This window comes from Mobula birostris, chromosome 6 (genome assembly GCF_030028105.1).
Source record: "Mobula birostris isolate sMobBir1 chromosome 6, sMobBir1.hap1, whole genome shotgun sequence".
Classification (NCBI taxonomy): domain Eukaryota; kingdom Metazoa; phylum Chordata; class Chondrichthyes; order Myliobatiformes; family Myliobatidae; genus Mobula; species Mobula birostris.
In genome coordinates this window covers 181,733,797-181,758,071 of record NC_092375.1, presented here as the reverse complement: position 1 = coordinate 181,758,071, position 24,275 = coordinate 181,733,797, and the positions used below count along the sequence as shown (strand labels likewise).

Sequence of the window (24,275 nt, the reverse complement as noted above, 5' to 3'; positions counted from 1 at the left end):
ATAAATATCGAGAACATGAGATGAGTTCTTCAAAGTGAGTCCATAGGTTCAATGATGGGGTGAGTGAAGTTATCCCTACTGGTTCAAGAGCTAGATGGCTGAGGGGTAATAGCTGTTCCTGAGCCTGAGTGGTGTGATGATGAGGCTCCTGTACCACCTTCCTAATGGCGGCAGCGAAAAGAGCCTGGCCCGGCTGATGGGATCATTGATGACTGATGCTGCTTTCCTGCTCCAGCACTTTGTGTGGATGTGCTCAAGGATGGGGAGGGCTTTACCCATGATGGACTGAGCCGCACCCACTACTTTTTGTAGGATTTTACATTCAGGGGCATTGATGTTTCCATACCAGGCCGCAATGCAACCAGTCAGTATGCTCTCAACCACATATCTGTCGCAGTTAGTCAAAGTTTTAGTTGTCATGCCGAATCTTCACGAACCTCTAAGGAAGTAGAGGTACTGCCATGCTTTCTTTGTAATCGCGTTTACATGCTGCCCCTCTGAAATAGTAACACTGAGGAATTTTAAGTTGCTGACCCTCTTCACCTCTGATCCTCTGTTGAGAACTGGCTCATAGACATCTGGTTTCCTCCTCCTGAAGTCAATAACTAGCTCTTTAATCTTGCTAACATTAAGTAAGTAGTTGTTATTGTTGTGGCACCCCTCAGCCAGATTTCCAGTCTCCCTCCTATATTCTGGCTTGTCACCACCTTTGATTTGGCCTATGACAGTAGTGTTGTCAGCAAACTTAAATATGGCATTGGAGCTGTGCTTAGCCTCACAGTCATAAATGTAAAGTGAGGAGAGCAGGGGGCGAAGCACACAGCCCTGTGGTGTACCTGCGCTGAAGGTTGTGGAGGAGAAGCTGTTGCCAATCCAAACTGACTGGGCTCTTCAAGTAAGGAAATTGAGAATCCAATCATCTCATTTCAATTTTACTCTAATCATTTTTTTCAATTATTATCATTCAATGATCAATTTGACAATAGCAATAAATAAAAGAACAGTACGTGTTGGCCCATGGCTGAAAATTATGAAAAAATAGTATTACTGCATGGTAATTTCTGTCTATTTCTACATACTGCAGGTTCTTTCTCTTGGAGCTGATGTTCTTCCAGAGTACAAGCTTCAGACACCCCGCATTCATAAACTCACTATCCTGCACTATAGTCCTTTCAAGGCTGTTTGGGACTGGCTAATCCTACTCCTGGTCATCTACACAGCAATCTTCACCCCCTACTCCGCAGCCTTTCTACTAAATGACAGGGAGGAGCAGAAGAGAAGAGAGTGTGGATACTCCTGCAGCCCACTGAATGTTGTGGATTTAATCGTGGATATTATGTTCATTATTGACATTCTAATAAACTTCAGAACAACTTACGTAAATCAAAATGAAGAGGTGGTTAGTCATCCAGCAAAAATTGCGATTCACTATTTCAAAGGCTGGTTCCTTATTGATATGGTTGCGGCTATACCATTTGACCTTCTCATTTTTGGATCAGGGTCTGATGAGGTAAGTCATGGTTGATGCAATTTTTATCTGAATCAGAAATCCAAACAAGCAACAAAATGTAAGTCTTTCAGTGATTCTTATTTATTTATTTATTGACATACAGTGCTGAACAGGCCCTTCTGGCCTGCAGTCCCCCAATTTAACCCTAACCTAAACACAGGGCAATTTTCAATGTCCAATTATTCTACCAACCAGAGTGTTTTTGGACTGTGGGAGGAAACCGAAGCATGTGGAGGAAACCCACAAGGTCACACAGATTTTTTACAGGCAGCGGGACCTGAATCCGGGTTGCTGGTACTGTAAAGTATTGTGCTCACCACTACACAAATAGGCCACCCTTTTTTTAAATATATGTTTAGCTTATCAATACAATAAAATGCCTTAACTTACTGTTCACTGTCAAATGGGAGGAATGTGTTACATTAACCTGTTTTGATATCTGAAAATTGATTTCATTATTCCCCATGTGCTAAGAAAAGAACTGGCATGTATTATTCACACTAATTTGTTAGTATAATCTGGTAGAACTTCCAAAAGAAAGTTGTTTTGAGCTAAACTGGCTTCATTAAGAAAAGTGCCAAATATGTTTGGAGCAAAGGAAACAAAAGCACTCACTACATGGTCATAATTTGTTTGAAGTAAGCTTGCAACTACAAATAAGCTCCCAGGATTGATGCCTACTGCTTCCCTGATGTCCTGAACGATCTGGAGTTAATTGTTATTCTCCCATCCATCCACTCTCTTGCCTGGATCTACACTTTGCAAGGTATCAGGATTGTTTTAGTCTCCTGTAACCACATTGTTGATATGGCTGATCTTGCTGTTATAAATGGTGAAACACTAGCTGATGGCAGATTCAATGAGGTGGCAAGATCAGAGGTCACCTTTTGCTTGTCAGTGCAAATGTCCCTCTATCCTGCTGTGGAACGTCATTTGCTGTTTCCTTAATGGAAGTTGTTTCTGACATGAGGAATCATTGGCAATAGAATCATCAGCAAACTTATCCTAATCCTCTGGCAGGGGGAATAACATCAGTGACATAACCAAAGTATCAGAGTGTGTTGAGAGCAGGATGACAAAACAGTTCAAAAATGCATGCCATTTCCTCAGTAAATAAAAACCTAGAGTACAAGAGCAAGCAAGTTATGAAACAAAGTGGCATTAACACCACAGGAATACTTTGTCTGTTTCTGAGTACCATGTTTTCAGAAAGGTAAAGATGAAGGTAAAGAAGAAATTTATTAAAAGGATTTCAGTGATGAGGAACTTTATTTCAACATATAGACTCAGAATATATATTGTTATTCTCGGTATTGTTGTCCTTTGAGCAAAGAAGACTCAGAAGGGGTTTAAAAGTAAAATTTAGAAACATGATAGGTCTGAACCTCATTACTAAAAAGAAACTATTCCTTATGGTGGAAAAGTAAATAAAGAGAGGAAGCAGAACGATGATGTACAAATGAAAGTGATTTGAGGGAAATTGTTTTTACACTGCAAAGGCTGGGGTCTGAAAGTGGTGGAGTTAGTAGTGAAGCCAGATTCAATCATAGCATCCAGAAAGGAAATAGATTAGTACCTGTTGACATGTTTTTATGATTACAAGGAGACCAAAAGGACTATAATTAACAAATTGATAGGGTCTGATCTACTGTTGTGGATATGATATTGATACTATGGGGCAATATTTCCATTGGTGGAGAAAATCTAGTGCGAGAACTGAAGTAGCTTGAATGGAATGAGATAGAAGGCTCTGGTGCGCAGATCTCTAGCACAGTGCTCGGATGTTTCAGAGCCTTATAATCTATTGGAAATTACTCAGAAAATGTGTAGCTCGGGTGATTGACGGTTGGGTTGAATTGTTCCCCAACCCAGGCAATCTTTTTCTAAATGTTTCATCACCTTACAAGGAGACATCATCCTAAGGAACAGCGCATCAATGATGTCTCCTCATACAGTGATGAAACGTTTGCAAATGGATTGCCAAGATCAGAGAACAACTTATCCCAACTTTATAATCTGTGTCCAGAGCACATGAACATCCTTTATTGTCCCTGGGAGTGAACTATATTTCAGTTATGATGGACTACAGCAGGTGGAAAATAGGAACTTTCTGAACAATTTCAATTGAAGGGATTGCAGGTACTACAACCAAACCTGCTGAACGCTACCTCCGGATTTCAGTCTTGCCAATTACAGGTCTCCTTTAGTGTCTAACTTGTCATGGTTGTTGAGAAAGCTGAACAACAGTATCCTTACAAAATGTATAGTCAGTGATTTATAATGTTACTCCAGAATGACAGATGTTGTTCACTCCGCAAAGCACCCTGGAAATTGTGGCATATGAACAATTAAGCAGGATCAAACTAGCTTTTGGCCTCCTGCCCATTCTCAAGGTGGCAGGAAACAAAGCAGTATTGAAAGCAAGGCAGGCTGATACAGCACTGTGCATAAGTCTTAACCGCTTATACCTAGCTAGGATGCCTAAGACCTTTGCACAGTACTGTAATTGTCAATGTGAAGCAGAGAGCAAGTTACTAAATCTGGCGGGAGCGGAGGATGTTGGGAACGGTGAGCGCGAAGCACCATGGGAGGGGTGTGGGACAGGTGGCAGAGAAGGAGTGCTGGGGTGGAGGCAGTGGTGCAGGTACAGACGCACCCAGCCCTGAGAAACCCGGCAAGGTGATTTGATCCCTAACAATTGGTTTATTGATCATCACAGAATTTCTCTCAGGTTCTTCCTCTTCCCTCCCCTTTCCCAACAATGATTCCCCTCTCCTTGCCCGCTTCCCACTCTCAGTCCACAATAGATACCCATATCAGAATTAGATTTATCATTATTCACATATGTTATAGTTTTTCTCTGCAGCAGCAGTATAGTGCAATATGTAAAATTACTATATTATTATATTACTATTATATATATATGTATATCCCTAAGGATTTTGCACCATGCTCTGTGACATTGGTATGTGTGCTAGGTGAAACTTGGTATTTCTAAGTGTATCACATTTATTTCCTTCCTTCAATGGGAAAATTCAAACTGACACACCTTCATGAGAAAAATTGGGATGTTGGAGGAAGTATCCACACGCCATTTGAAGGACTTGCTATTAACTAACCAATTTGAAATGTAGATTGCAGCTGCTGATAATCAGTTATGAATACTGATGACAGCCAGGGATACCACAACATGAATAGAAATGCTAATTATTTTCTCAGTTAATACAGTTATGTTTTTACAAGTAATGATGGAATTCTGATTCCATCAGAATTCTGATATCAGAGTCGTAGAAAAGTACAGCACAGAAACAGGCCATTTGGCCCATCTAGACTGTGCTGAGCCATTTAAGCTGCCTATTCCAATCGACATGCATCGGGATCACAGCCCTTCATACATCTACCATCCATGTACATACAAACTTCTGTTAAAGGTTGAACACATCCATGCACCAGATACGTTGGCTGTTCATTCCACACTCCCGAGACCCTCTGAGTGAAGAAGCTTCTCCTCACGTTCTCTTAAACTTTTCACCTTTCGCCCTTAACCCATGACCTCTAGTTGGAACCCTACTCAACCTCAGTGGAAAAAGCCTACTTGCATTTATCCTGTCTAACCCTAACCCTCATCATTTTGTATCCACCTGTCAAATTACCCCTAAATCTTCTGTGTTCCAAGGAATAAAGTCCTAACCTATTCTTCCATATAATTCAGGTCCGCCAGACTGTCATGTTTGTTCTTTTCCTAAAAGACAAACTAGTGTGGGTAAAAACACTAGAACTATTTTATTTACAGATTTACATAATGGCTTCAGCTCAATCACATTTTATTCGGGACCTTCAGCCCGCCAAGAGCGTATGTGTGCCCCATTTACCAACATCACCTCCTGTTCCAGGTTAAGCGGCTGCATTGCACACTGGGAACTGAAGTTCTTTATTATGTACACACATAATAACACATCTTCCCCCTTTAAAGAAAACAAACACTGTAGTATGTCTTCAAAGACCCGCAAGACATAATAATGCTTTCTAACACAAATATTTACATCAGCTTCAATTGTAATGAGCATATACCGTCTCCTTTTCACTCAACCACTCTCAATCTGTCTCTGTGGTGGCTTAATGATCCCTTTTGGACCGTTATTTGTTTCCACAGATATCTTGCTTTCACTTGCTGCATTATACCAGTGTTCTTTTGAGAGCTTTGATCTACATGTTCATTTCTTTCTCATCCTTCTGCCAAGATCTTATCTGTTCGTGTCTGTTTTTGTCCTTGCTGGGTGACCATAGTTTGCTCCACATGCCTGATAGTGGAGCCTGGACTACATCCATCTGATTTGTGAGACCTTGCATGAGCTCTAACTGATCCTATCTCAATTCACAGAGCTCTTTCAGTTGGCACATATCATAGATAGCAACTCCTCCAGTTGGTTAGTGTTGAATTGGTGTTATTGTTCTGACCTTGGGGTCTTTGTGGTCTCCACATCTTCCTTTTTACTTTTCCCCTTCAAACTCAGAGAGGATCATGGAGATATTTTTGATTTTCAGTCTTCAACTGGAAGTCAATGAGACAGATTTTGAACCACAGGTGCATGATATGGAAGCAAGACTGGCAACTTCTTCATCATGATCATTCTGTTCAGTACTGGCATTCTGACTGTCGTGCTGGTGTAACTGGTATGGATGTCTATGGAAAGTTAAGTTCTTGTGCTTCTCTTGCATAACCCCTCTGGAGCTCATATGGATTATGTTTCAGGTTTCTCAAGTGAGACCCTCAGAGACATCTAAGTACTCTTTATTGAATGCTGCCTTGTCACCTTTGGTCTGTGAAACCACAAAGAAAATTGTTTCCACCAGGTTAAGCCTTTTGCATGCAGTCAGACCTAATATTATCCGAACTCCCTTATCTACAACCAGTAGCTATGCCTTTAGGTGCTGCCCCTCGTGCTTGAAGGTCACTATACAGCCTCATTTTACTGGAATGTATTCTCCAGTATAGCCTGTCACTTTGAACTTCACTGGGTAAATTTTGCTCTTTACTTTGAGAGTCTTGTAATCATCGATGGATAACAGATTCACTTTGGCTCTGGTGTCAAGCTTGAATGGAACTACTGTCTCATTCACAGTCACTGGGACAATCCATTCTGTTTTATCTGCACCAGCAGTCTGCAGAGAATCTACAATAACTGCCTCCGTTTCCTCAGCGACAATGTGCTTTTTACTGTTGATAGCCTGAGCTTTGCAGCACCTTGCAAAATGATTCTTCTTCCCACGATTATTACAGGACTTTCCACAAGCTGGACGCATCTTTGGGATTGCGTACCTCCACATCTGCTGCATTTGCTCTTAGGGCCTACCTCATTGGTTTGCAGTTGCTTTGTGAAACATCTTGTGCTCTTCCCCTCTATTGTCACAACATACACCGCTGCTTCTGCTCTGTGCATCTCTTGTAGCTTATACTCATGTGCTTCCTGCTGCCCAACACATATCCAAGGCCTTTTCTAGCATCATTTTTTCTTCTCAGAGTAGTCTTTCTCTAAGAACGTTATCTGGAATTGCACAAACTATTTTGTCTCTGACGAGTGTATCTCTCAAATCTCCAAACTCACAGGACTTACTCAGTGTATAAAGTTCTGCTAAGTATTGGTCAAAGCTGACACTTTGTTTCTGGTCACAGGAGAAGAACTTACATACCTTTCAAGCGTAATGTTTTTACATAGGGCAAGCTCCTCAAATTTTGTCATTACAGTGTCCAATTTAAAGCTTGTCTTGTCAATTTGAAAGCTGTTGTAGATGGCCAATGCATCTTCCCAAATTACTTGTAGAAGATAGATGCTTTTGATTTTTCCTCCTCCCCCAATGGCTCTGCTCACTGCTAAGTATATATTGAATCGCTGTTTGAAGTGATTCCAATTATCAGCTAGGTTGCCGGTAACTGCATAGATGCGGGTGGCTTAGGTTATCCATAACAGAATTTTTCGGCTTCTGTCTCCTGAATCTCTTGGTGAACTACAAGACAGTGTGCTCTCTTACTGACAGCTTCTCGCCATCGGAACCTGGCATCCCTTAGTTGCTCACGGTATTCAGTTAATGCTTTGTATTTAGAGCTCACGCTGACTTCTGACATCGTGTTATGTTTGTTCTTCAGCAAAGACAAACTCCTGGAGGTAAAGATGCTAGAACTATTTTATATGCAACACACAGTAGTAGTGAGGTCGGAGATGGTATTAAACAGGAAATTAGAAATGTGTGCAATAAAGGAACAGCAGTTATAATGGGTGACTTCAATCTACATGTAGATTGGGTGAACCAAATTGGTAAAGGTGCTGAGGAAGAGGATTTCTTGGAATGTATGCGGGATGGTTTTTTGAACCAACATGTCGAGGAACCAACTAGAGAGCAGGCTATTCTGGACTGGGTTTTGAGCAATGAGGAAGGGTTAATTAGCGATCTTGTCGTGAGAGGCCCCTTGGGTAAGAGTGACCATAATATGGTGGAATTCTTCATTAAGATGGAGAGTGACATAGTTAATTCAGAAACAAAGGTTCTGAACTTAAAGAGGGGTAACTTTGAAGGTATGAGACGTGAATTAGCTAAGATAGACTGGCAAATGACACTTAAAGGATTGACGGTGGATATGCAATGGCAAGCATTTAAAGGTTGCATGGATGAACTACAACAATTGTTCATCCCAGTTTGGCAAAAGAATAAATCAAGGAAGGTAGTGCACCCGTGGCTGACAAGAGAAATTAGGGATAGTATCAATTCCAAAGAAGAAGCATACAAATTAGCTAGAGAAAGTGGCTCGCCTGAGGACTGGGAGAAATTCAGAGTTCAGCAGAGGAGGACAAAGGGCTTAATTAGGAAGGGGAAAAAAGATTATGAGAGAAAACTAGCAGGAAACATAAAAACGGACTGTAAAAGCTTTTATAGATATGTAAAAAGGAAAAGACTGGTAAAGACAAATGTAGGTCCCCTGCAGACAGAAACAGGTGAATTGATTATGGGGAGCAAGGACGTGGCAGACCAATTGAATAATTACTTTGGTTCTGTCTTCACTAAGGAGGACATAAATAATCTTCCAGAAATAGTAGGGGACAGAGGGTTCAGTGAGATGGAGGAACTGAGCGAAATACATGTTAGTAGGGAAGTGGTGTTAGGTAAGTTGAAGGGATTGAAGGCAGATAAATCCCCAGGGCCAGATGGTCTGCATCCCAGGGTGCTTAAGGAAGTAGCCCAAGAAATAGTGGATGCATTAGTGATAATTTTTCAAAACTCGTTAGTTTCTGGACTAGTTCCTGAGGATTGGAGGGTGGCTAATGTAACTCCACTTTTTAAGAAAGGAGGGTGAGAGAAACCGGGGAATTATAGACCGGTTAGCCTAACGTCGGTGGTGGGGAAACTGCTGGAGTCAGTTATCAAGGATGTGATAACAGCACATTTGGAAAGCGGTGAAATGATCGGACAGAGTCAGCATGGATTTGTGAAAGGAAAATCATGTCTGACGAATCTCATAGAATTTTTTGAGGATGTAACTAGTAGAGTGGATAGGGGAGAACCAGTGGATGTGGTATATTTGGATTTTCAGAAGGCTTTTGACAAGGTCCCACACAGGAGATTAGTGTGCAAACTTAAAGCACACAGTATTGGGGGTAAGGTATCGGTGTGGGTGGAGAGTTGGTTAGCAGACAGGAAGCAAAGAGTGGGAATAAACGGGACCTTTTCAGAATGGCAGGCGGTGACTAGTGGGGTACCACAAGGCTCAGTGCTGGGACCCCAGTTGTTTACAATATATATTAATGACTTGGATGAGGGAATTAAATGCAGCATCTCCAAGTTTGCGGATGACATGAAGCTGGGGGGCAGTGTTAGCTGTGAGGAGGATGCTAAGAGGATGCAGGGTGACTTGGATAGGTTGGGTGAGTGGGCAAATTCATGGCAGATGCAATTTAATGTGGATAAATGTGAAGTTATCCACTTTGGTGGCAAAAATAGGAAAACAGATTATTATCTGAATGGTGGCCAATTAGGAAAAGGGGAGGTGCAACGAGACCTGGGTGTCATTATACACCAGTCATTGAAAGTGGGCATGCAGGTACGGCAGGCGGTGAAAAAGGCGAATGGTATGCTGGCATTTATAGCGAGAGGATTCGAGTACAGGAGCAGGGAGGTACTACTGCAGTTGTACAAGGCCTTGGTGAGACCACACCTGGAGTATTGTGTGCAGTTTTGGTCCCCTAATCTGAGGAAAGACATCCTTGCCATAGAGGGAGTACAAAGAAGGTTCACCAGATTGATTCCTGGGATGGCAGGACTTTCATATGAAGAAAGACTGGATGAACTGGGCTTGTACTCATTGGAATTTAGAAGATTGAGGGGGGATCTGATTGAAACGTATAAGATCCTAAAGGGATTGGACAGGCTAGATGCAGGAAGATTGTTCCCGATGTTGGGGAAGTCCAGAACGAGGGGTCACAGTTTGAGGATAGAGGGGAAGCCTTTTAGGACCGAGATTAGGAAAAACTTCTTCACACAGAGAGTGGTAAATCTGTGGAATTCTCTGCCACAGGAAACAGTTGAGGCCAGTTCATTGGCTATATTTAAGAGGGAGTTAGATATGGCCCTTGTGGCTACGGGGATCAGGGGGTATGGAGGGAAGGCTGGGGCGGGGTTCTGAGTTGGATGATCAGCCATGATCATAATAAATGGCGGTGCAGGCTCGAAGGGCCGAATAGCCTACTCCTGCACCTATTTTCTATGTTTCTATGTTTACATCAAATTTGCTGGTGAACACAGCAGGCCAGGCAGCATCTCTAGGAAGAGGTACAGTCGACGTTTCAGGCCGAGACCCTTCGTCAGGACTAGATTTGCGTTCACCTGCAAATTTGATGTGTGTTGCTTGAATTTCCAGCATCTGCAGAATTCCTTGTGTTTAACTATTTCATATACAAACTTACATAATGGCTTCAGCTTGACCACAATTTACTCGGGGCCTTCAGCCTGCCAAGAGCATGTGTGTACCCTTTTCACCAACATCAGTTCTGGGTCACCCCCTGCATTGCATACTGGGAATTGAAGATCTTTATTATGTACACACATTAACACACTGACTAGGCAACATTCTTGTAAATTTTCTCTGTAGTCTTTCAACCTTATTTACATTTTTCCTGTAGGTAGGTCAAATATTCTTGTTCTTATCACAGGAAATTGTTTATGCTTTGTTCATATCTTTAAAGTATTTCTCTACCTCTTCTCTGCACTGAGGAGGAATCTGCCTCATGTCCTTGAATGGTGAAAGGCTACAGGGCTGACCTAGAGATGACTTATTTGCTCGAGATAAACTTTGAACCTGTGCTTTAGTATACTAAGCTGATATTTCTGGACAAAGATCTTGCAGGCCCCACATACAAACTAAAATGAGTTAACAAGTCAGAATTGAATGGCTTGTCCAATGAGGAGCATTTGATTCAGAAGAATGAGTGATGACCTAATTGAAATCTATTGAATTTTGAAAGGCCTCAATAGAATGTATGTGGAAAGAATGTTTCCTATGGTGGGAGAGCCTAAGACCAGGGGATGCAGTCTCAGAATACATGGGCATCCTTTTAGAAAAGAGATGAGGATGAATTTCTTTAGGCAGAGTGTGGAATTTGTTGCCACAGGCGGCTGTGAAGGGCAAGTCTTTACATACATTTAAGGCAAAGGTTGATAGGTTCTTGATCAGTCAGGGCATGAGGGGATACAGGGAGAAGGCAGGAGAATGAGGCTGAGAGAGATAATGGATCAGCCATGATGAAATAGCAGAGCAGACTCAATGGGCCAAATGGCCTAATTCTGATCCTATATCTTATGGTCTTATATTAAACATTTACCAAGCTGTTTTAGGATTTCAACAATAGACCTTTTCTGTGCATTCATTGCTATTTTTAGAACATTTGTGAAGATTTTGAACTACTATTAAGTATTTGTGCAGCTTTGCAATAAAAATGATTGTTCCTCTGATTGTGTCAGCTCAACGATAGACTGGTCATATGGTTGAAATCCTTTCATTCCCAAATACACAAGGGAATTGAATAACACTGCACAATACTTTGTATCAGCATTCACTGCTTTGACATTCATTTCTGCCAACTGTGCTTTGAAAGGGCAGCAATATTAAATTAATATAACTTGCTGAGAGGAATAAATGGGTGTTTATTTTGATCAATATATGTCAAACCCCCAGCAGCTTTCACTTACATACCAATAAACTTCTGTTAAGGCACAAAAAATGTTACTTTATCTACACTTCGTAAAATGAAGATAAATGGAATATTCTTTCTGTGAATATAGCTGTGATGATTGTACACTCTAGTATCAATTGTTTGGCGACAATAAAGTATGAAGTACAAAGTATATCAGGGGTTACTCTTTTGAAAAGCTGATGCTAATGGAATTAATGTTCAGCTTTAGAAGCCCTTATGGATCTATTACCTTCTTCACATTCAGAACCAGAGTCCAGATAGTCTTGTGAATGAGAAGACTTTCAAACAAGCAATGAGAGCAGAAATGGCAGATTGATGATAGAAAAATAAGTAAAGGACTGTGTAGGCAGGAAGGATTAGATTGATCTTAGAGCAGGTCAAAAGGTTGGCACAACTTCGTGGGCCAAAGGGCCTGTACTGTAGTGTTCGATGGTCTATGTGAATTTGGAGTTCAAATTACATTTATTATCAAAGTATGAATATATTTTTATGAAACTAATAAAAAGATTGAAAAAGAAAAGTATGCATATGTTATAGAATCTTGAGATTTGTCTCCTTACAGGCAGCCACAAAACAAAGAAACCCATTAAAAAAGAGAAGATCGTCAAATTCTCCAGACTATGAATTTTACCCTCTATGGGATTATATTTTGAAATCCCATAATGGGAATATATTTCATAACTGGGGAAATGCTTCCACTCAAAGGAGGGAAAATCAGAGGTCTATTGCTCCAAGAATTTTCTAGCAATAAGTTTAATAGTCACATTGTAGCTGGCCTGGGAATCAACATATCTGCTTCACCATGAATGTAAAAAAAGATAGAACCAGACCAACAAATACAAATACAAAAATTGCAAAAGAAAATGTTCACAAAGATGTAAAGATAGATTGATGTATTCATGGCCTAATTTAGCATCTCCTTTTGTATGGTTAATTTCCAGTTTCTTAATTAAAATTGTGAAATTCCATATAGCCAAAGGAAGCATCTTTAAACCTTTTATCATGTAAACCAGTCCTGGGTATGACGCTAAACTACAACCGGTGATGAGACTCTGATTGGGGACTTTCAAATCTTTGGGGAAAGTGGAGTTACCCCTTAGTTATTCATTGCTCCCAGGGCCGCTCTGACCTGGAACAGTAGCACCTGCAAGGGTTCCTGCTCAGGATACGAGCGAAGGCCAACGGCAGATCCGGCAGGTTCAGCAACTGAACTTATGACGGAGAAGGTAGATGAGCTAGAACCTTAAATGTCAACGGCTATAGTACAGGCGGATGAACATTTGGGAAGAGAAATGGTGATTTCTTTAGTTCACCCAACGGTAGGCATTAGCAAACCACCGTTGAAATTTGCTAAGGAAACCATGGTCAAACTCACAAAATGTATCACACAACATCAGCATCAAGAGGATCTTCAAGACAACTCTGAAGATGTTTCGCTCGGTAGGGTTGATTCTGGGCAGCAGGGGATCCCCGACCATCATTAAGCTAATGCTCATAAAATTAAAGTAACACAAAAGAAAATTATTGCCACTCGGAAAGTAAGAACCCTTTATCAAGCAGGAAGATTGGACAATGTTATAAATGAAATGGAAAGACTGAAGATTAACATCACGGGAATTAGCGAAGTTTGTTGGATAGGTGCTGGAACATGTCAGATTAGAAATAAAACACTAGTTTATTCTTGTGGAACATCCCATACTAATGGAGTAGGAATTCTTATGGATGAAAACATGGCAAAAAGTGTTTTAGGACATTGGGCAATATCAGAAAGAATGCTCCTTGTTAGATTCAGAGGACAACCATTTAATTCAGCAATTATACAGGTATATGCACCAACAACAGATGGAGCAAATGAAGATAAAGATAAATTCTATGAAGAGCTTGAACAAGCAAAGAATGGATGCAAATCTCAAGATATTGTTATTGTCATGGGAGATCTAAATGCTAAAGTAGGACAAGGTGCTGATGGAAATATCATAGGAAAATTTGGACTAGGGGAAAGAAATGAAAGAGGTGAGAAATGGGTAGAATGGTGCAAGATGAATAATCAGGTCATTATGAATACCTGCTTTAAAAACCATCCAAGATGCTTGTGGACCTGGAAAAGCCCAGGCGATAACACCAGAAATCAAATTGACTTTATTACTATAAACCAAAGATTTAGAAACTCAGTGACTCAATGCAAAACATATCCAGGTGCAGACTGTAATAGTGACCATAACCAGCAGTATGTCATGTAAAAGTAAAACTTAAAAAACTGTCTGTCTGTCTGTCTAGGTACCATATCTGATGCGGACTTTGGTGACCATGGTTTTCCATATAGATCTATGCTTCATTTTTTGGATGACTTCCATTTCCTCGATGTGTAGCCACCTGGCTATGCTTTTGATGTACATAAGCCGAGGTCTTCCTCTAGGTTTGCTCCCCTCAATCTTTCCAGAGAGTATGAGTTTTTCTAGTTCATCTTTCCGTATGATGTGTCCTAGGAATCTGAGTTGTCTTTCTCTTATTGTTGGTATGAGTGATCAAACTGCTTGGGCTTTTCTGAGAACTCCTTCATTTGATGTGTGTGTGGTCCATGATATTTTTAACATTCTCCTATAGAACCATAATTCAGCTGCTTCTAGTCTCTTTTCCATTGCTGGGGAAATGGTCCAGCATTCACTTCCATAAGTCAGGATAGAATAAATGTAGCACTGCAGTATTCTGTTTTTAGTGTACGTGCTCATCTTTCTGTCTGTTAATATGGTCTACATTTTTTGGAAAGCTTCTTTCGCCATTACTATTCTGTATTTGATATCTGTGTCACCCCTGCCATTACTTGTTATTAGGCTGCCAAGATATTTGAATTTGTTGACTTGTTTGATGTTTGTATTTCATCAGACTTAAATGCTAAAGAAGCAAAAACCTGAACAATCCCTTAACTACTTGCAATTAATTGAAGAAGAAAACTTAAGACAAAAATTTACAATTGAAGTAAGGAATAGATTTCAAAGTCTAAAATAGAATCTGTTGAAGATTATAGCAATCATGTAGAAATGAAATTTAACTCTCTAAAGGATGCCTTGGTAGAATCAGCAAAGTCAGTGATTCCTAAAAAAGAAAAAAGAACAAAGAATAAATGGATGACAGATGAAATCAAAAATTTAATGGAAGAAAGGAGACAGAAGAAAGCAAATCCTATAGAATATAGGTCCTTGGATAAAAAAGTTAAAAACTTATGTCAAAAAGCCAAAGAAGAATGGTTAAACCAGGAATGTGAGCAAATAGAAGGAATCACTATTACTGATCCAATAAGGTTACATCAACAAATCAAGAATATCACTGGTAAAAAGCTCCTCTGTTCTTCAGGTGGATGTTTGAAAGCAAAGGATGGTACCATTATCATGGAAAAAGATGAGATTACGAACAGATGGACTGAGTATATTCAGGAATTGTTTGAAGACAATCGAGGAGTAAAACCAGAAATTAAGAAAAACATTGAAGGTCCAAATATTTTAAAATCTGAAGTTCGTAATGCAATAAATAAGATGAAGAAAGAAAAGGCAGCAGGTCCTGATGAATTAGTAATAGAACAAATTATTGCCCTTGAAGATTATGGAATTGAAAAACATACTGATTTAATCAATGACATTTATGAGACTGGAATAATACCAGAAGAGATGAAAAAATCAGTTTTTATCACTCTTCCTAAGAAACCTGGAGCAATAGAATGTGAATTACATAGGACCATAAGCTTAATGAGTCACATCACCAAGATACTTCTAAGAATTTTGATGACAAGAGCTGAAAGTAAGATACAAGCTGAAACAGGTAAAGAACAATGTGGTTTTGTGAAAGACAAAGGTACAAGAGCCACAATATTGATGTTAAGGATACTATCAGAATGAGCTATTCAAGTGCAAAAAGATTTGTTTGTTTGTTTTATCGACTACACAAAAACATTTGATAAAGTGAAGCACAATAAGTTACTTGAAATATTACAGAAAACTCTAGTTTCAAAAGACCTCCACCTAATCAGAAATCTGCAGTGGGAACAAACTGCCGCTGTAAGAATAGATGGAGAAGTGAGTCAGTTTATGAAAATCAATAGAGGCGTTAGACAAAGGTGAGATTTCTCCCCTGATTTATTTAATGTGTACAGTGAAACAATATTACAAAAAATAAGAGACATCTTGGGAATCAAAGTTGGCAGTGAAAACATCAATAATTTCAGATACGCAGATGACACTGTATTAATTGCAAGTACGGAGGAAGAACTACAAAACTTAATTGATATAATTTTTGATGAAAGTGCACAAATGGGTCTATCTATCAATTGCAAAAAGACAAAATGTATGGTGATATCCAAAAAGAAGGAGAATCCTATCTGCAGGCTGAGAATAAATGGGGAAGACATAAAACAAGTAAAGAACTTTTGCTGCTTAGGAAGCTGGGTGAAATCAGATGGCAGGAGCGACTTGGACATCAAAAGAAGAATAGGGATGGCAAAAGACACCTTTACGAGAATGAAGACCAATCATAAACTAGGCATGACAACCCACTTCAGAGTACTGAAATGTTATGTTTATCCAGTTATGTTATATGGTTCAGAATGTTGGACAATATCTAGAAACATGAGGAAACGAATTGTAGCAGCAGAGATGTGGTTTTTGAGGAGGATGCAAAGAATACCATGGACGAAACGAATATCTAACGAGGATGTCATGAACAGAGCAAACACAAAGAGAGAAATAATGTATGAGATCATGAAAAGGCAATGTAACTTCATTGGACATGAGATTAGGAAAGAGGAGTTAGAATGCACGGTAATTATGGGAAAGGTTGAAGGGAAGAAAGCAAGAGGAAGACAAAGACAAATGATGATGGAGACAGCAGCCAGAGAATTGGAAATGAATACCAATGAATTGATCCACTTGACCCAAAACAGGAGTGTGTGGGCCATGGCAGTCAAAGCTCAAACTGGGCATGGCACCTGATGATGATGATGATGATGATCATGTAAACAACTCAACAGATATGGGTCCACAAATTCCTCTGAAATAGGGGACAGGCTATACACAAGGTTGCAATTTAAGGTACAGCCCTATCTCATGTGGGCTACAGAGTAAACTTGACATTTCATATTAATATGTATTATTGGATTGCCTCTTATCTTTTTTTTTCTTCAAAAGGAGCCTGATCAGTTCATCTTTTACTGATATGTACTGAAAATCCTTACCATCAATATTACCCTGATCTTTCTCCACTGATATGTATACCTTCAGTAACATCCCTGATCTCTCTCCACTGCATTCTTGTCCAGAACTGTCACCAGTACCCTAAGTGTTGTCTAGTCAAGATCCATACAATGCTATACTTCACTTTCCTCTAGAAATAAAATCCAACGAATAGTTTATTTTATGTTATGGCTTTTCTAATCCTGTTGCAATCTTTTATGATTGGTGTATATGTATTCCAAGATATCTTTGTTCCTCTGCTCCATCTAGGCTTTTACCCTTCAAGTGATAAGTGACTTCTCTCTTCCTCCTATTAAAATATATGACCTTGTATCAGGCTGCATTTGACAATCATTTGTCCACGTTGTAGTTATTGATATTGCTCTGTAATGTCTTGCAGTTCTCTTTGAAGTCATTTTGAAATTAGAATTGTGCCAGAGTCAGGAGAAATTATATTGGGGAATAAGGAAGTGACAGATATTAAACAAAAGTATTTGATGTCTATCTCAAAGGAAGCAGGAGCAGTAAGCCTTTATATAACCATACAACCATATAACAATTACAGCATGGAAACAGGCCATCTCGGCCCTTCTAGTCCGTGCCGAACTCTTACTCTCACCTAGTCCCACCGACCTGCACTCAGCCCATAACCCTCCATTCCTTTCCTGTCCATATATCTATCCAATTTAACTTCAAACAACAACATCGAACCTGCCTCAACCACTTCTGCTGGAAGCTCGTTCCACACAGCTACCACTCTCTGAGTAAAGAAGTTCCCCCTCATGTTACCCCTAAACTTTTGCCCTTTAACTCTCAACTCATGTCCTCTTGTTTGAATCTCCCTCACTCTCAATGGAAAAAGCCTATCCACGTCAACTCTATCAATCCCCCTCATAATTTTAAACACCTCTATTAAGTACCCCCTCAACCTTCTACGCTCCAAAGAATAAAGACCTAACTTGTTCAACCTTTCTCTGTAACTTAGGAGATGAAACCCAGGCAACATTTTAGTAAATCTCCTCTGTACTCTCTCGATTTTATTGACATCTTTCCTATAATTGAACAGTTTGAAGTTGTAACTACAGAACAGATAAGGGGACACCAATGATGCTGTTTCTGGACTCCCAGAATGTCTTTGTAAAGTTACCACACAAGAGATTATCACAAAGAATTAGTCAAGTCAATAAGTCAATTCAAGTTTATTGTCATTTAACTATATACGTGTTAAAAAAGACAACGTTTCCCCAGACCAGGTTGTAAAACACAGTAGTACACATAACACACAATAAATTAGGATAGTAAGGATAAAAATCTACATATGAATAATGTATAAAGTGCATAGATTAAATATTGTAAGGTACAGAACAAACTAACCGGTGACACTTTGAATGCGATGTGGCAGAGAGTTCAGAAACCTAATGGCCTGGGGAAGAAATTGTTTCCCATTCTAACCTTACCTGTCTTTATTCATTGGAGTCTCCTGCCTGACAGCAGAAAGTCAAAGAGAATGCTGGATGGATGGACAGGATCCTTGATAATACTAAGGGCCCTACGTACGCAGCGCTTCTGATAAATGTCCCCGATGGATGGCAGAGAGACCCCTAAGACCCTCACAGCCATTCTCACAATCCGTTGTAGGGACTTCTGGTCCCATACCAGATGCAGATGCAGCTTGTCAGCATGCTCTCAAGAGTGCTCCTTTTAATTTCAGTTAAAATTGGGGGAGGAGAGTCCTCGATTGCCTCAATCTCCTTAGGAAGTGGAGGTGCTGCTGTGCCTTCTTGATATTGAGGGACCAAGTGAGGTCATCCCTGTGGACTCTCAGGAACTTGGTGCTCCTATTTCTCTCGATGGAGGAGCCATGGAATTGAGAATCAGTCTTTGGGCAAAAGGCAAAGGGTAGGAATAAGCAGGCCAGCTGTTCACAATCTACCTTGATGATTTGGATAACAGGACCAAGTAATACATCCGGGTTTTCTGATGATACAAACCTGGCTGACAGTGTGGTTTATAAGGTGAATCAACAGAGATTGCTTAAATGGCTGAGGACATGGTAAATGGAATATAATGTGGAAAAATGTCAAGTCCTCCATTTTGGTAGAAAAGTGCAGTATTTTCACATGGTGAGAAATTAAAAGATTAGAATTCAGAGGGAGTTGGGCATTCTATATGAATCATTGCCATTCAATGTACTGATACATCAAGGAAGTGGGAAGACAAATGGCCTTTATTATAAAAAGATTTGAGTGCAAGGGTAAAGATACTTTACTGATGCTCATGAGACTGCACCTGGAATATTGTGTAGAGGGCTTCTTTCCTTTCTAAATGGGAAGGATTTCGTTGCAATAGAGAGAGGAGAATTTATTGGACTGATTCCTGGGATGTTTTTTTTTATCGGTGAGATGAAGCAGTTTCAGCCTGTACTCTTGAATTTAGAAGAATGAAAGATAATCTCTTTAAGGCAAACAAAATTCGTAACTTAACAATATATATTCGGGGTGAACAATTCGCCTTTTTAAGTATTCCCGAACAAGGCAATGTTAAAGTATGGTTTCAGCCATTCAAGACTGAGATGAGATGAAATAAGTTCATCTTAAGAATAAAGAATCTTTATAATTATCTACCTAAGAGGACTGTCAATGTTCTATCTCTTTGTATATTCTGGATATATATCAATGGATTTCTTTGGATGTTATGTGTATCAAGGAATATTGAATTAGTACAATTTTCTGGCACGAAGGTGAAATACAACTATTATATTATTGAATGATAGAATAGGGACAAGGGACCAAATGGCCCACTCCTGCTTTGATTTTTGTGTTATATATTCTGTGCCCTTATTAGTTTATTAAGCTGTATCTTATTGAAAGCCTTTTGAAACTCCAGACAACCTACATTACTATTGGTTACCGTCTCTGCATTTAGTTAAAAAAACTGAAACAAGATTGGCCAAGCACAATATTTCATTTTGAAGTACTAGCTATTGATTACTAAACCTTTTTGGTTTAGCTGTGAAAAAAAAAGTTCATCGAGTATAGGTAAGGTTCACACTGGTTAGATTGGGCTCTTGTTGGGTTTTAATTCTTTACACAAGTGGATCTTGGAGTGTGCCCTGTATCACAGGGTCAGAAACCAATCCCAAGAAGACACCACCTAACCACAACAGAAAGAGTTCTGCCAAAAGATTATCAAAATGAACTAATTGCTTGCAGTAGAAACATGGGGTTTACATTGCTGTGTCTTATAAGGAAAAGAGGAACACCTTCTGCAGTGGATGGTACATTTGGGACTGAAGTTCCCTCTTCCATGATGAACTTAGATTCCATATGAACACAAGATGATTCAATTTTTTTTCACCCAACCACTCAATGTCTATCCTTCAATCAAGGAATCCTAGCTAGATCTTGGACATTGACTGCTGGTGTGAATAATGATATATCTGTGGCTGGGTGTATATTTATTTTCTAATGTGAGGGACACAGCTGTCAACCCATGACTATCCATTAGCCAACCAGTGAATGCAGATCATTTTAGTGCAGTAGGTTTGCTTTACTAAGTGACATATAGAATAAAAGCTATCACCACCATGCACTCACAATTAATTATGAAACAAGAATGCAAAATTACTCATTCATCACTGCAAGAACTTTTAGATTCACAAATAAACAAAATAAGCAATTCATAAGTAAACAAAGAAAATCTCTGCTTCATTCATTTAACTGATGGAAATTTAATTGCTATCAAAATATTACCAGTAAAATTTCAGGTATTTTTAAATGTAAGTGTAAGTATGTAATTATTGGATTCAGAAGAATTCCATCATTTGTTGGAAAATGTTGTTAATACAGCTTCTAATTGGATTGTGCATCAAGGTGTATGACCTGTTCGGAAATTGTGGATGATGATCAAGTATTTAAGGGACGGGCCAAGGCCATGTGGCAGAGAGGTTGGAACTACTATAACCTTCCTGTTGTTTACGAAGTGTGCATTAGATTCTGTTGGGAAGATACGGGGTTGAGGTGGTGAATGAAAATTACACTAATCAGAATATTATGTTTAAAGGGATTGAATAGCAAAATAAAGGCACATGAAAGAGCTAGGGCTTTTTGTCTTTGGAACAAAGGAGGATGAGACATGATTTGACTGAGATGTGAAAGCACCTGGTGTCCTTGGCTGCATAAGACTAGCAAAGACACTCTCCATTCCCGCCAAACTCGTGAGATTGAGACCGCTCTTCCACCCCAAACCACGGTTTGTGTGGATGCTGTGTAACTTGCTACCTGTTACAAGTTAGTGCCAAGAAATAACAGACAGCACACCGCATACGATTCAAGGAATTATAATTATGAACCTTAACTTAACTAAAGGGTTGGTAAAGAAAAACAAAAAGAAAAGGGCCCATTTTAATTAACCAGTCTAATGTGTACAAATTGGAGCTCAGAGTTTCGTCATATTCACTGATCCTCAGTTGATCACATCCTGGCTTCGTCGAATCATGTTCCCCTCCAGATCGAATCCTACGACTTCTTCTCTCTTCATCTCCCACCGAACAAAGGCCCCAAACCCAACCTTAGTGTCCCTCACCAGAGAAACCTCCCCTCGGCTCTACCATCCTAATTGGATGGCACACATTGCTCCTCCTCCCTTATCTTCAACAATAACCCAGACAAGCTGAAAACAGACCAGACTGCTCTTACAGAATTGCTAATTGAAATACATGCAGCATAACAGTAAAAATATGAACCAGGACATTACAGCATTCCAGATGTATAAGATAAGAGGCATAAGGTCAAGTAGATATTCAGAGATTTTCGCAGGGCGGAAATGGTTAATATGAAGCAGCATCATTTTCAGACAATTGACATCTCCCTCTAATTTCCCACCAGAGGTAAGGTCTTTTCACATATTGCTGGATATGTGCAATGTGCAGCCAGGGTGGTGGTAGTGGCAGATACATTATGGACATTTAAGTAACTTTTAGATGGACACATAGATGATAGAAATATGGAGTGTTGTGAAGGTTTAGATAATTGAATAGGTTAAAAGGTCAGCGCAACATCTTTCGCTGAAGAGTCTGCACTGAGCTGTAATGTTCTTGTTCTTGTATTTAGAAGACTTTAAGGTTGGAAAGGTGTGGGGAAGAGAGGATAAATTACTTTGGACTAGAATTAAAGAGGACAAAGGCTTAGAGTTAATTAATCAATGGCAAGTGATAGGTGTTGGAATTATGGCAGTAAGAGGTAGCACAGTGAGAACCTAATGAATGCGTAGAGTAGTACACTGAATAAGAATCAATTGACTGTGTTGGTGAGACCTTCTAAGTAGGATCTCATTCAAAAGGAGCATTGGAAAATATATGTACTCTTACTAGTTGTTAAGGGAGCACATCTGGGCTTTAACAGCAGTGAAGGAGATTGCATATTATGCAGCCAATTGCTTTAGAGGTAGAGAAATAAAATCTTAGTAGCAGAACTGTACAGAATGTTGGATACCCCAAGTTTCACAACCCCCACATTTATCCTGAGTGGCAACCCTGTTCTTAATTCCTAAATGGCTTGAAAGAAACTATTATTGATTGAACATTAGCAAATTTAGATGATATATACCCAATGGTACCACAGACAATTTATTACTAGTTGCAGATTCAAACCTTGACACTGATAATCTAATTAATTCTTTATTTTATTAAACTAACGTTGAGGATTATTACTGGAGCCATTTGGCAAACAACAGAACCAATATTTCATTTTAAATATGTAGCCTGTGAAAATTGAACCTACCACACTGTGCTGTAGATTCTTATGATTACTCAAGGCATCCTGCACAAAAAATATTGACTATATAGTTCCGATTCAGAGATTTTGGAAAAGCTGTAATCATCTCCTATGATCATTCATAATTTTCCTGTTTTGACAGACTACAACACTAATTGGTCTTCTGAAGACAGCCCGTCTGCTGCGCTTGGTGAGAGTTGCCCGTAAACTAGACCGCTACTCCGAATATGGGGCTGCTGTTCTGATGCTGCTTATGTGCATATTTGCCTTGATTGCTCACTGGCTCGCTTGCATTTGGTACGCCATCGGGAATGTGGAGCGACCATACCTGGTACACAAAATTGGCTGGTTGGATTCTTTAGGAGAACAAATAGAGAAACGGTACAATTACAGTGATGCCAGCTCTGGACCCTCTATCAAAGATAAATATGTGACAGCTCTCTACTTCACGTTCAGTAGTCTGACAAGTGTCGGATTTGGAAATGTATCGCCTAACACCAACTCAGAGAAGATCTTTTCGATCTGTGTCATGCTTATTGGCTGTAAGTAATCCTTACTGACGACATTTTTCCAAGTACTACACAATCTGAAAGAATGTTACGATCTTAACACGATCACCCAGAACAAGGGTTCCCAGACAGGGGTCCATGGACTCCTTGCTTAGTGGTATTGGTTCATGGCGTAAAAAAGGTTTGGAATACCTGGTCTAGAAGAATATCAGTTCTATAACCTGCATATATTCTTTAATAAAATATCCTTTAAGTCATAATTTTTAAACTTGGATTAAATTTAATAAGCAATTTCTTTTTTCAAGATTTCATTCAAGTACCACAAATATTTTTAAGGAACTAGCCGTAAAGATTAAGTTACTGAAATTGGTACTTCCCAAGCATTTTCTACTTAGTAATAGCCACTACACTCACTTCTGTCCACTGAAGTGAAGACTGATTCTAAATATTTATTCCATTCATCTGATATTTCTTTGTTCCCCATTACTACCTCTCCAGTGTCATTTTTCAGTGGACTGATGTCCACTCTTGCTTCTGTTTTACTCTTTCTACAATATATATGAAAATGCTTTAGTATCATATTTTACATTATTAGCCAGCTTACCCTCTTTGATTTTTGATCTTTTATCTCCTTATAGCTTTTTTTGTTGCCCTCAGTAGGTTGAAAATACTTCCCAATCTTCAAGTTTCCCACTAATTTTTGCTATATTGTATGACCCCTCTTTTGCTTTTATGCTGTTTTTGACTTCCCTTGTCAGCCACGTTTGCCTCATCCTCCCTTGAGAGTGCTACTTAAGGTAGGTGACAGCTTACTGGTGGTTTTCAAAGCAGGAAATTCAACTAACTATTCTATTAATAACACTTTTCATTTGAAAAATTGTGGTAAATGATCACAACAAACAACAAAGAGGTGAGCAAAGGCGAGGCTGATCTGAGGGTCAAGGCTTGCAGGTGCGAGAAGGAGTTGGAGCGAGGTCGAGGCAAGTTCGAAGAGAAGTTGGAGAGAAATGAAGAAGTTGGAA

General features: G+C 39.5%; 1 protein-coding gene across 1 annotated transcript in view; it reads left to right on the top strand.

Annotated features, from left to right (window-relative positions):
- LOC140198771 (voltage-gated inwardly rectifying potassium channel KCNH7-like) overlaps window positions 1-24,275 on the top strand; it is a 581,620-nt gene that overhangs the window by 485,759 nt on the left and 71,586 nt on the right. The window contains exons 7-8 of the mRNA XM_072259781.1: window positions 1,085-1,510; window positions 22,887-23,286. Coding sequence (XP_072115882.1) covers window positions 1,085-1,510; window positions 22,887-23,286 — 826 coding nt within the window. The remainder of the gene's footprint in view (window positions 1-1,084; window positions 1,511-22,886; window positions 23,287-24,275) is intronic.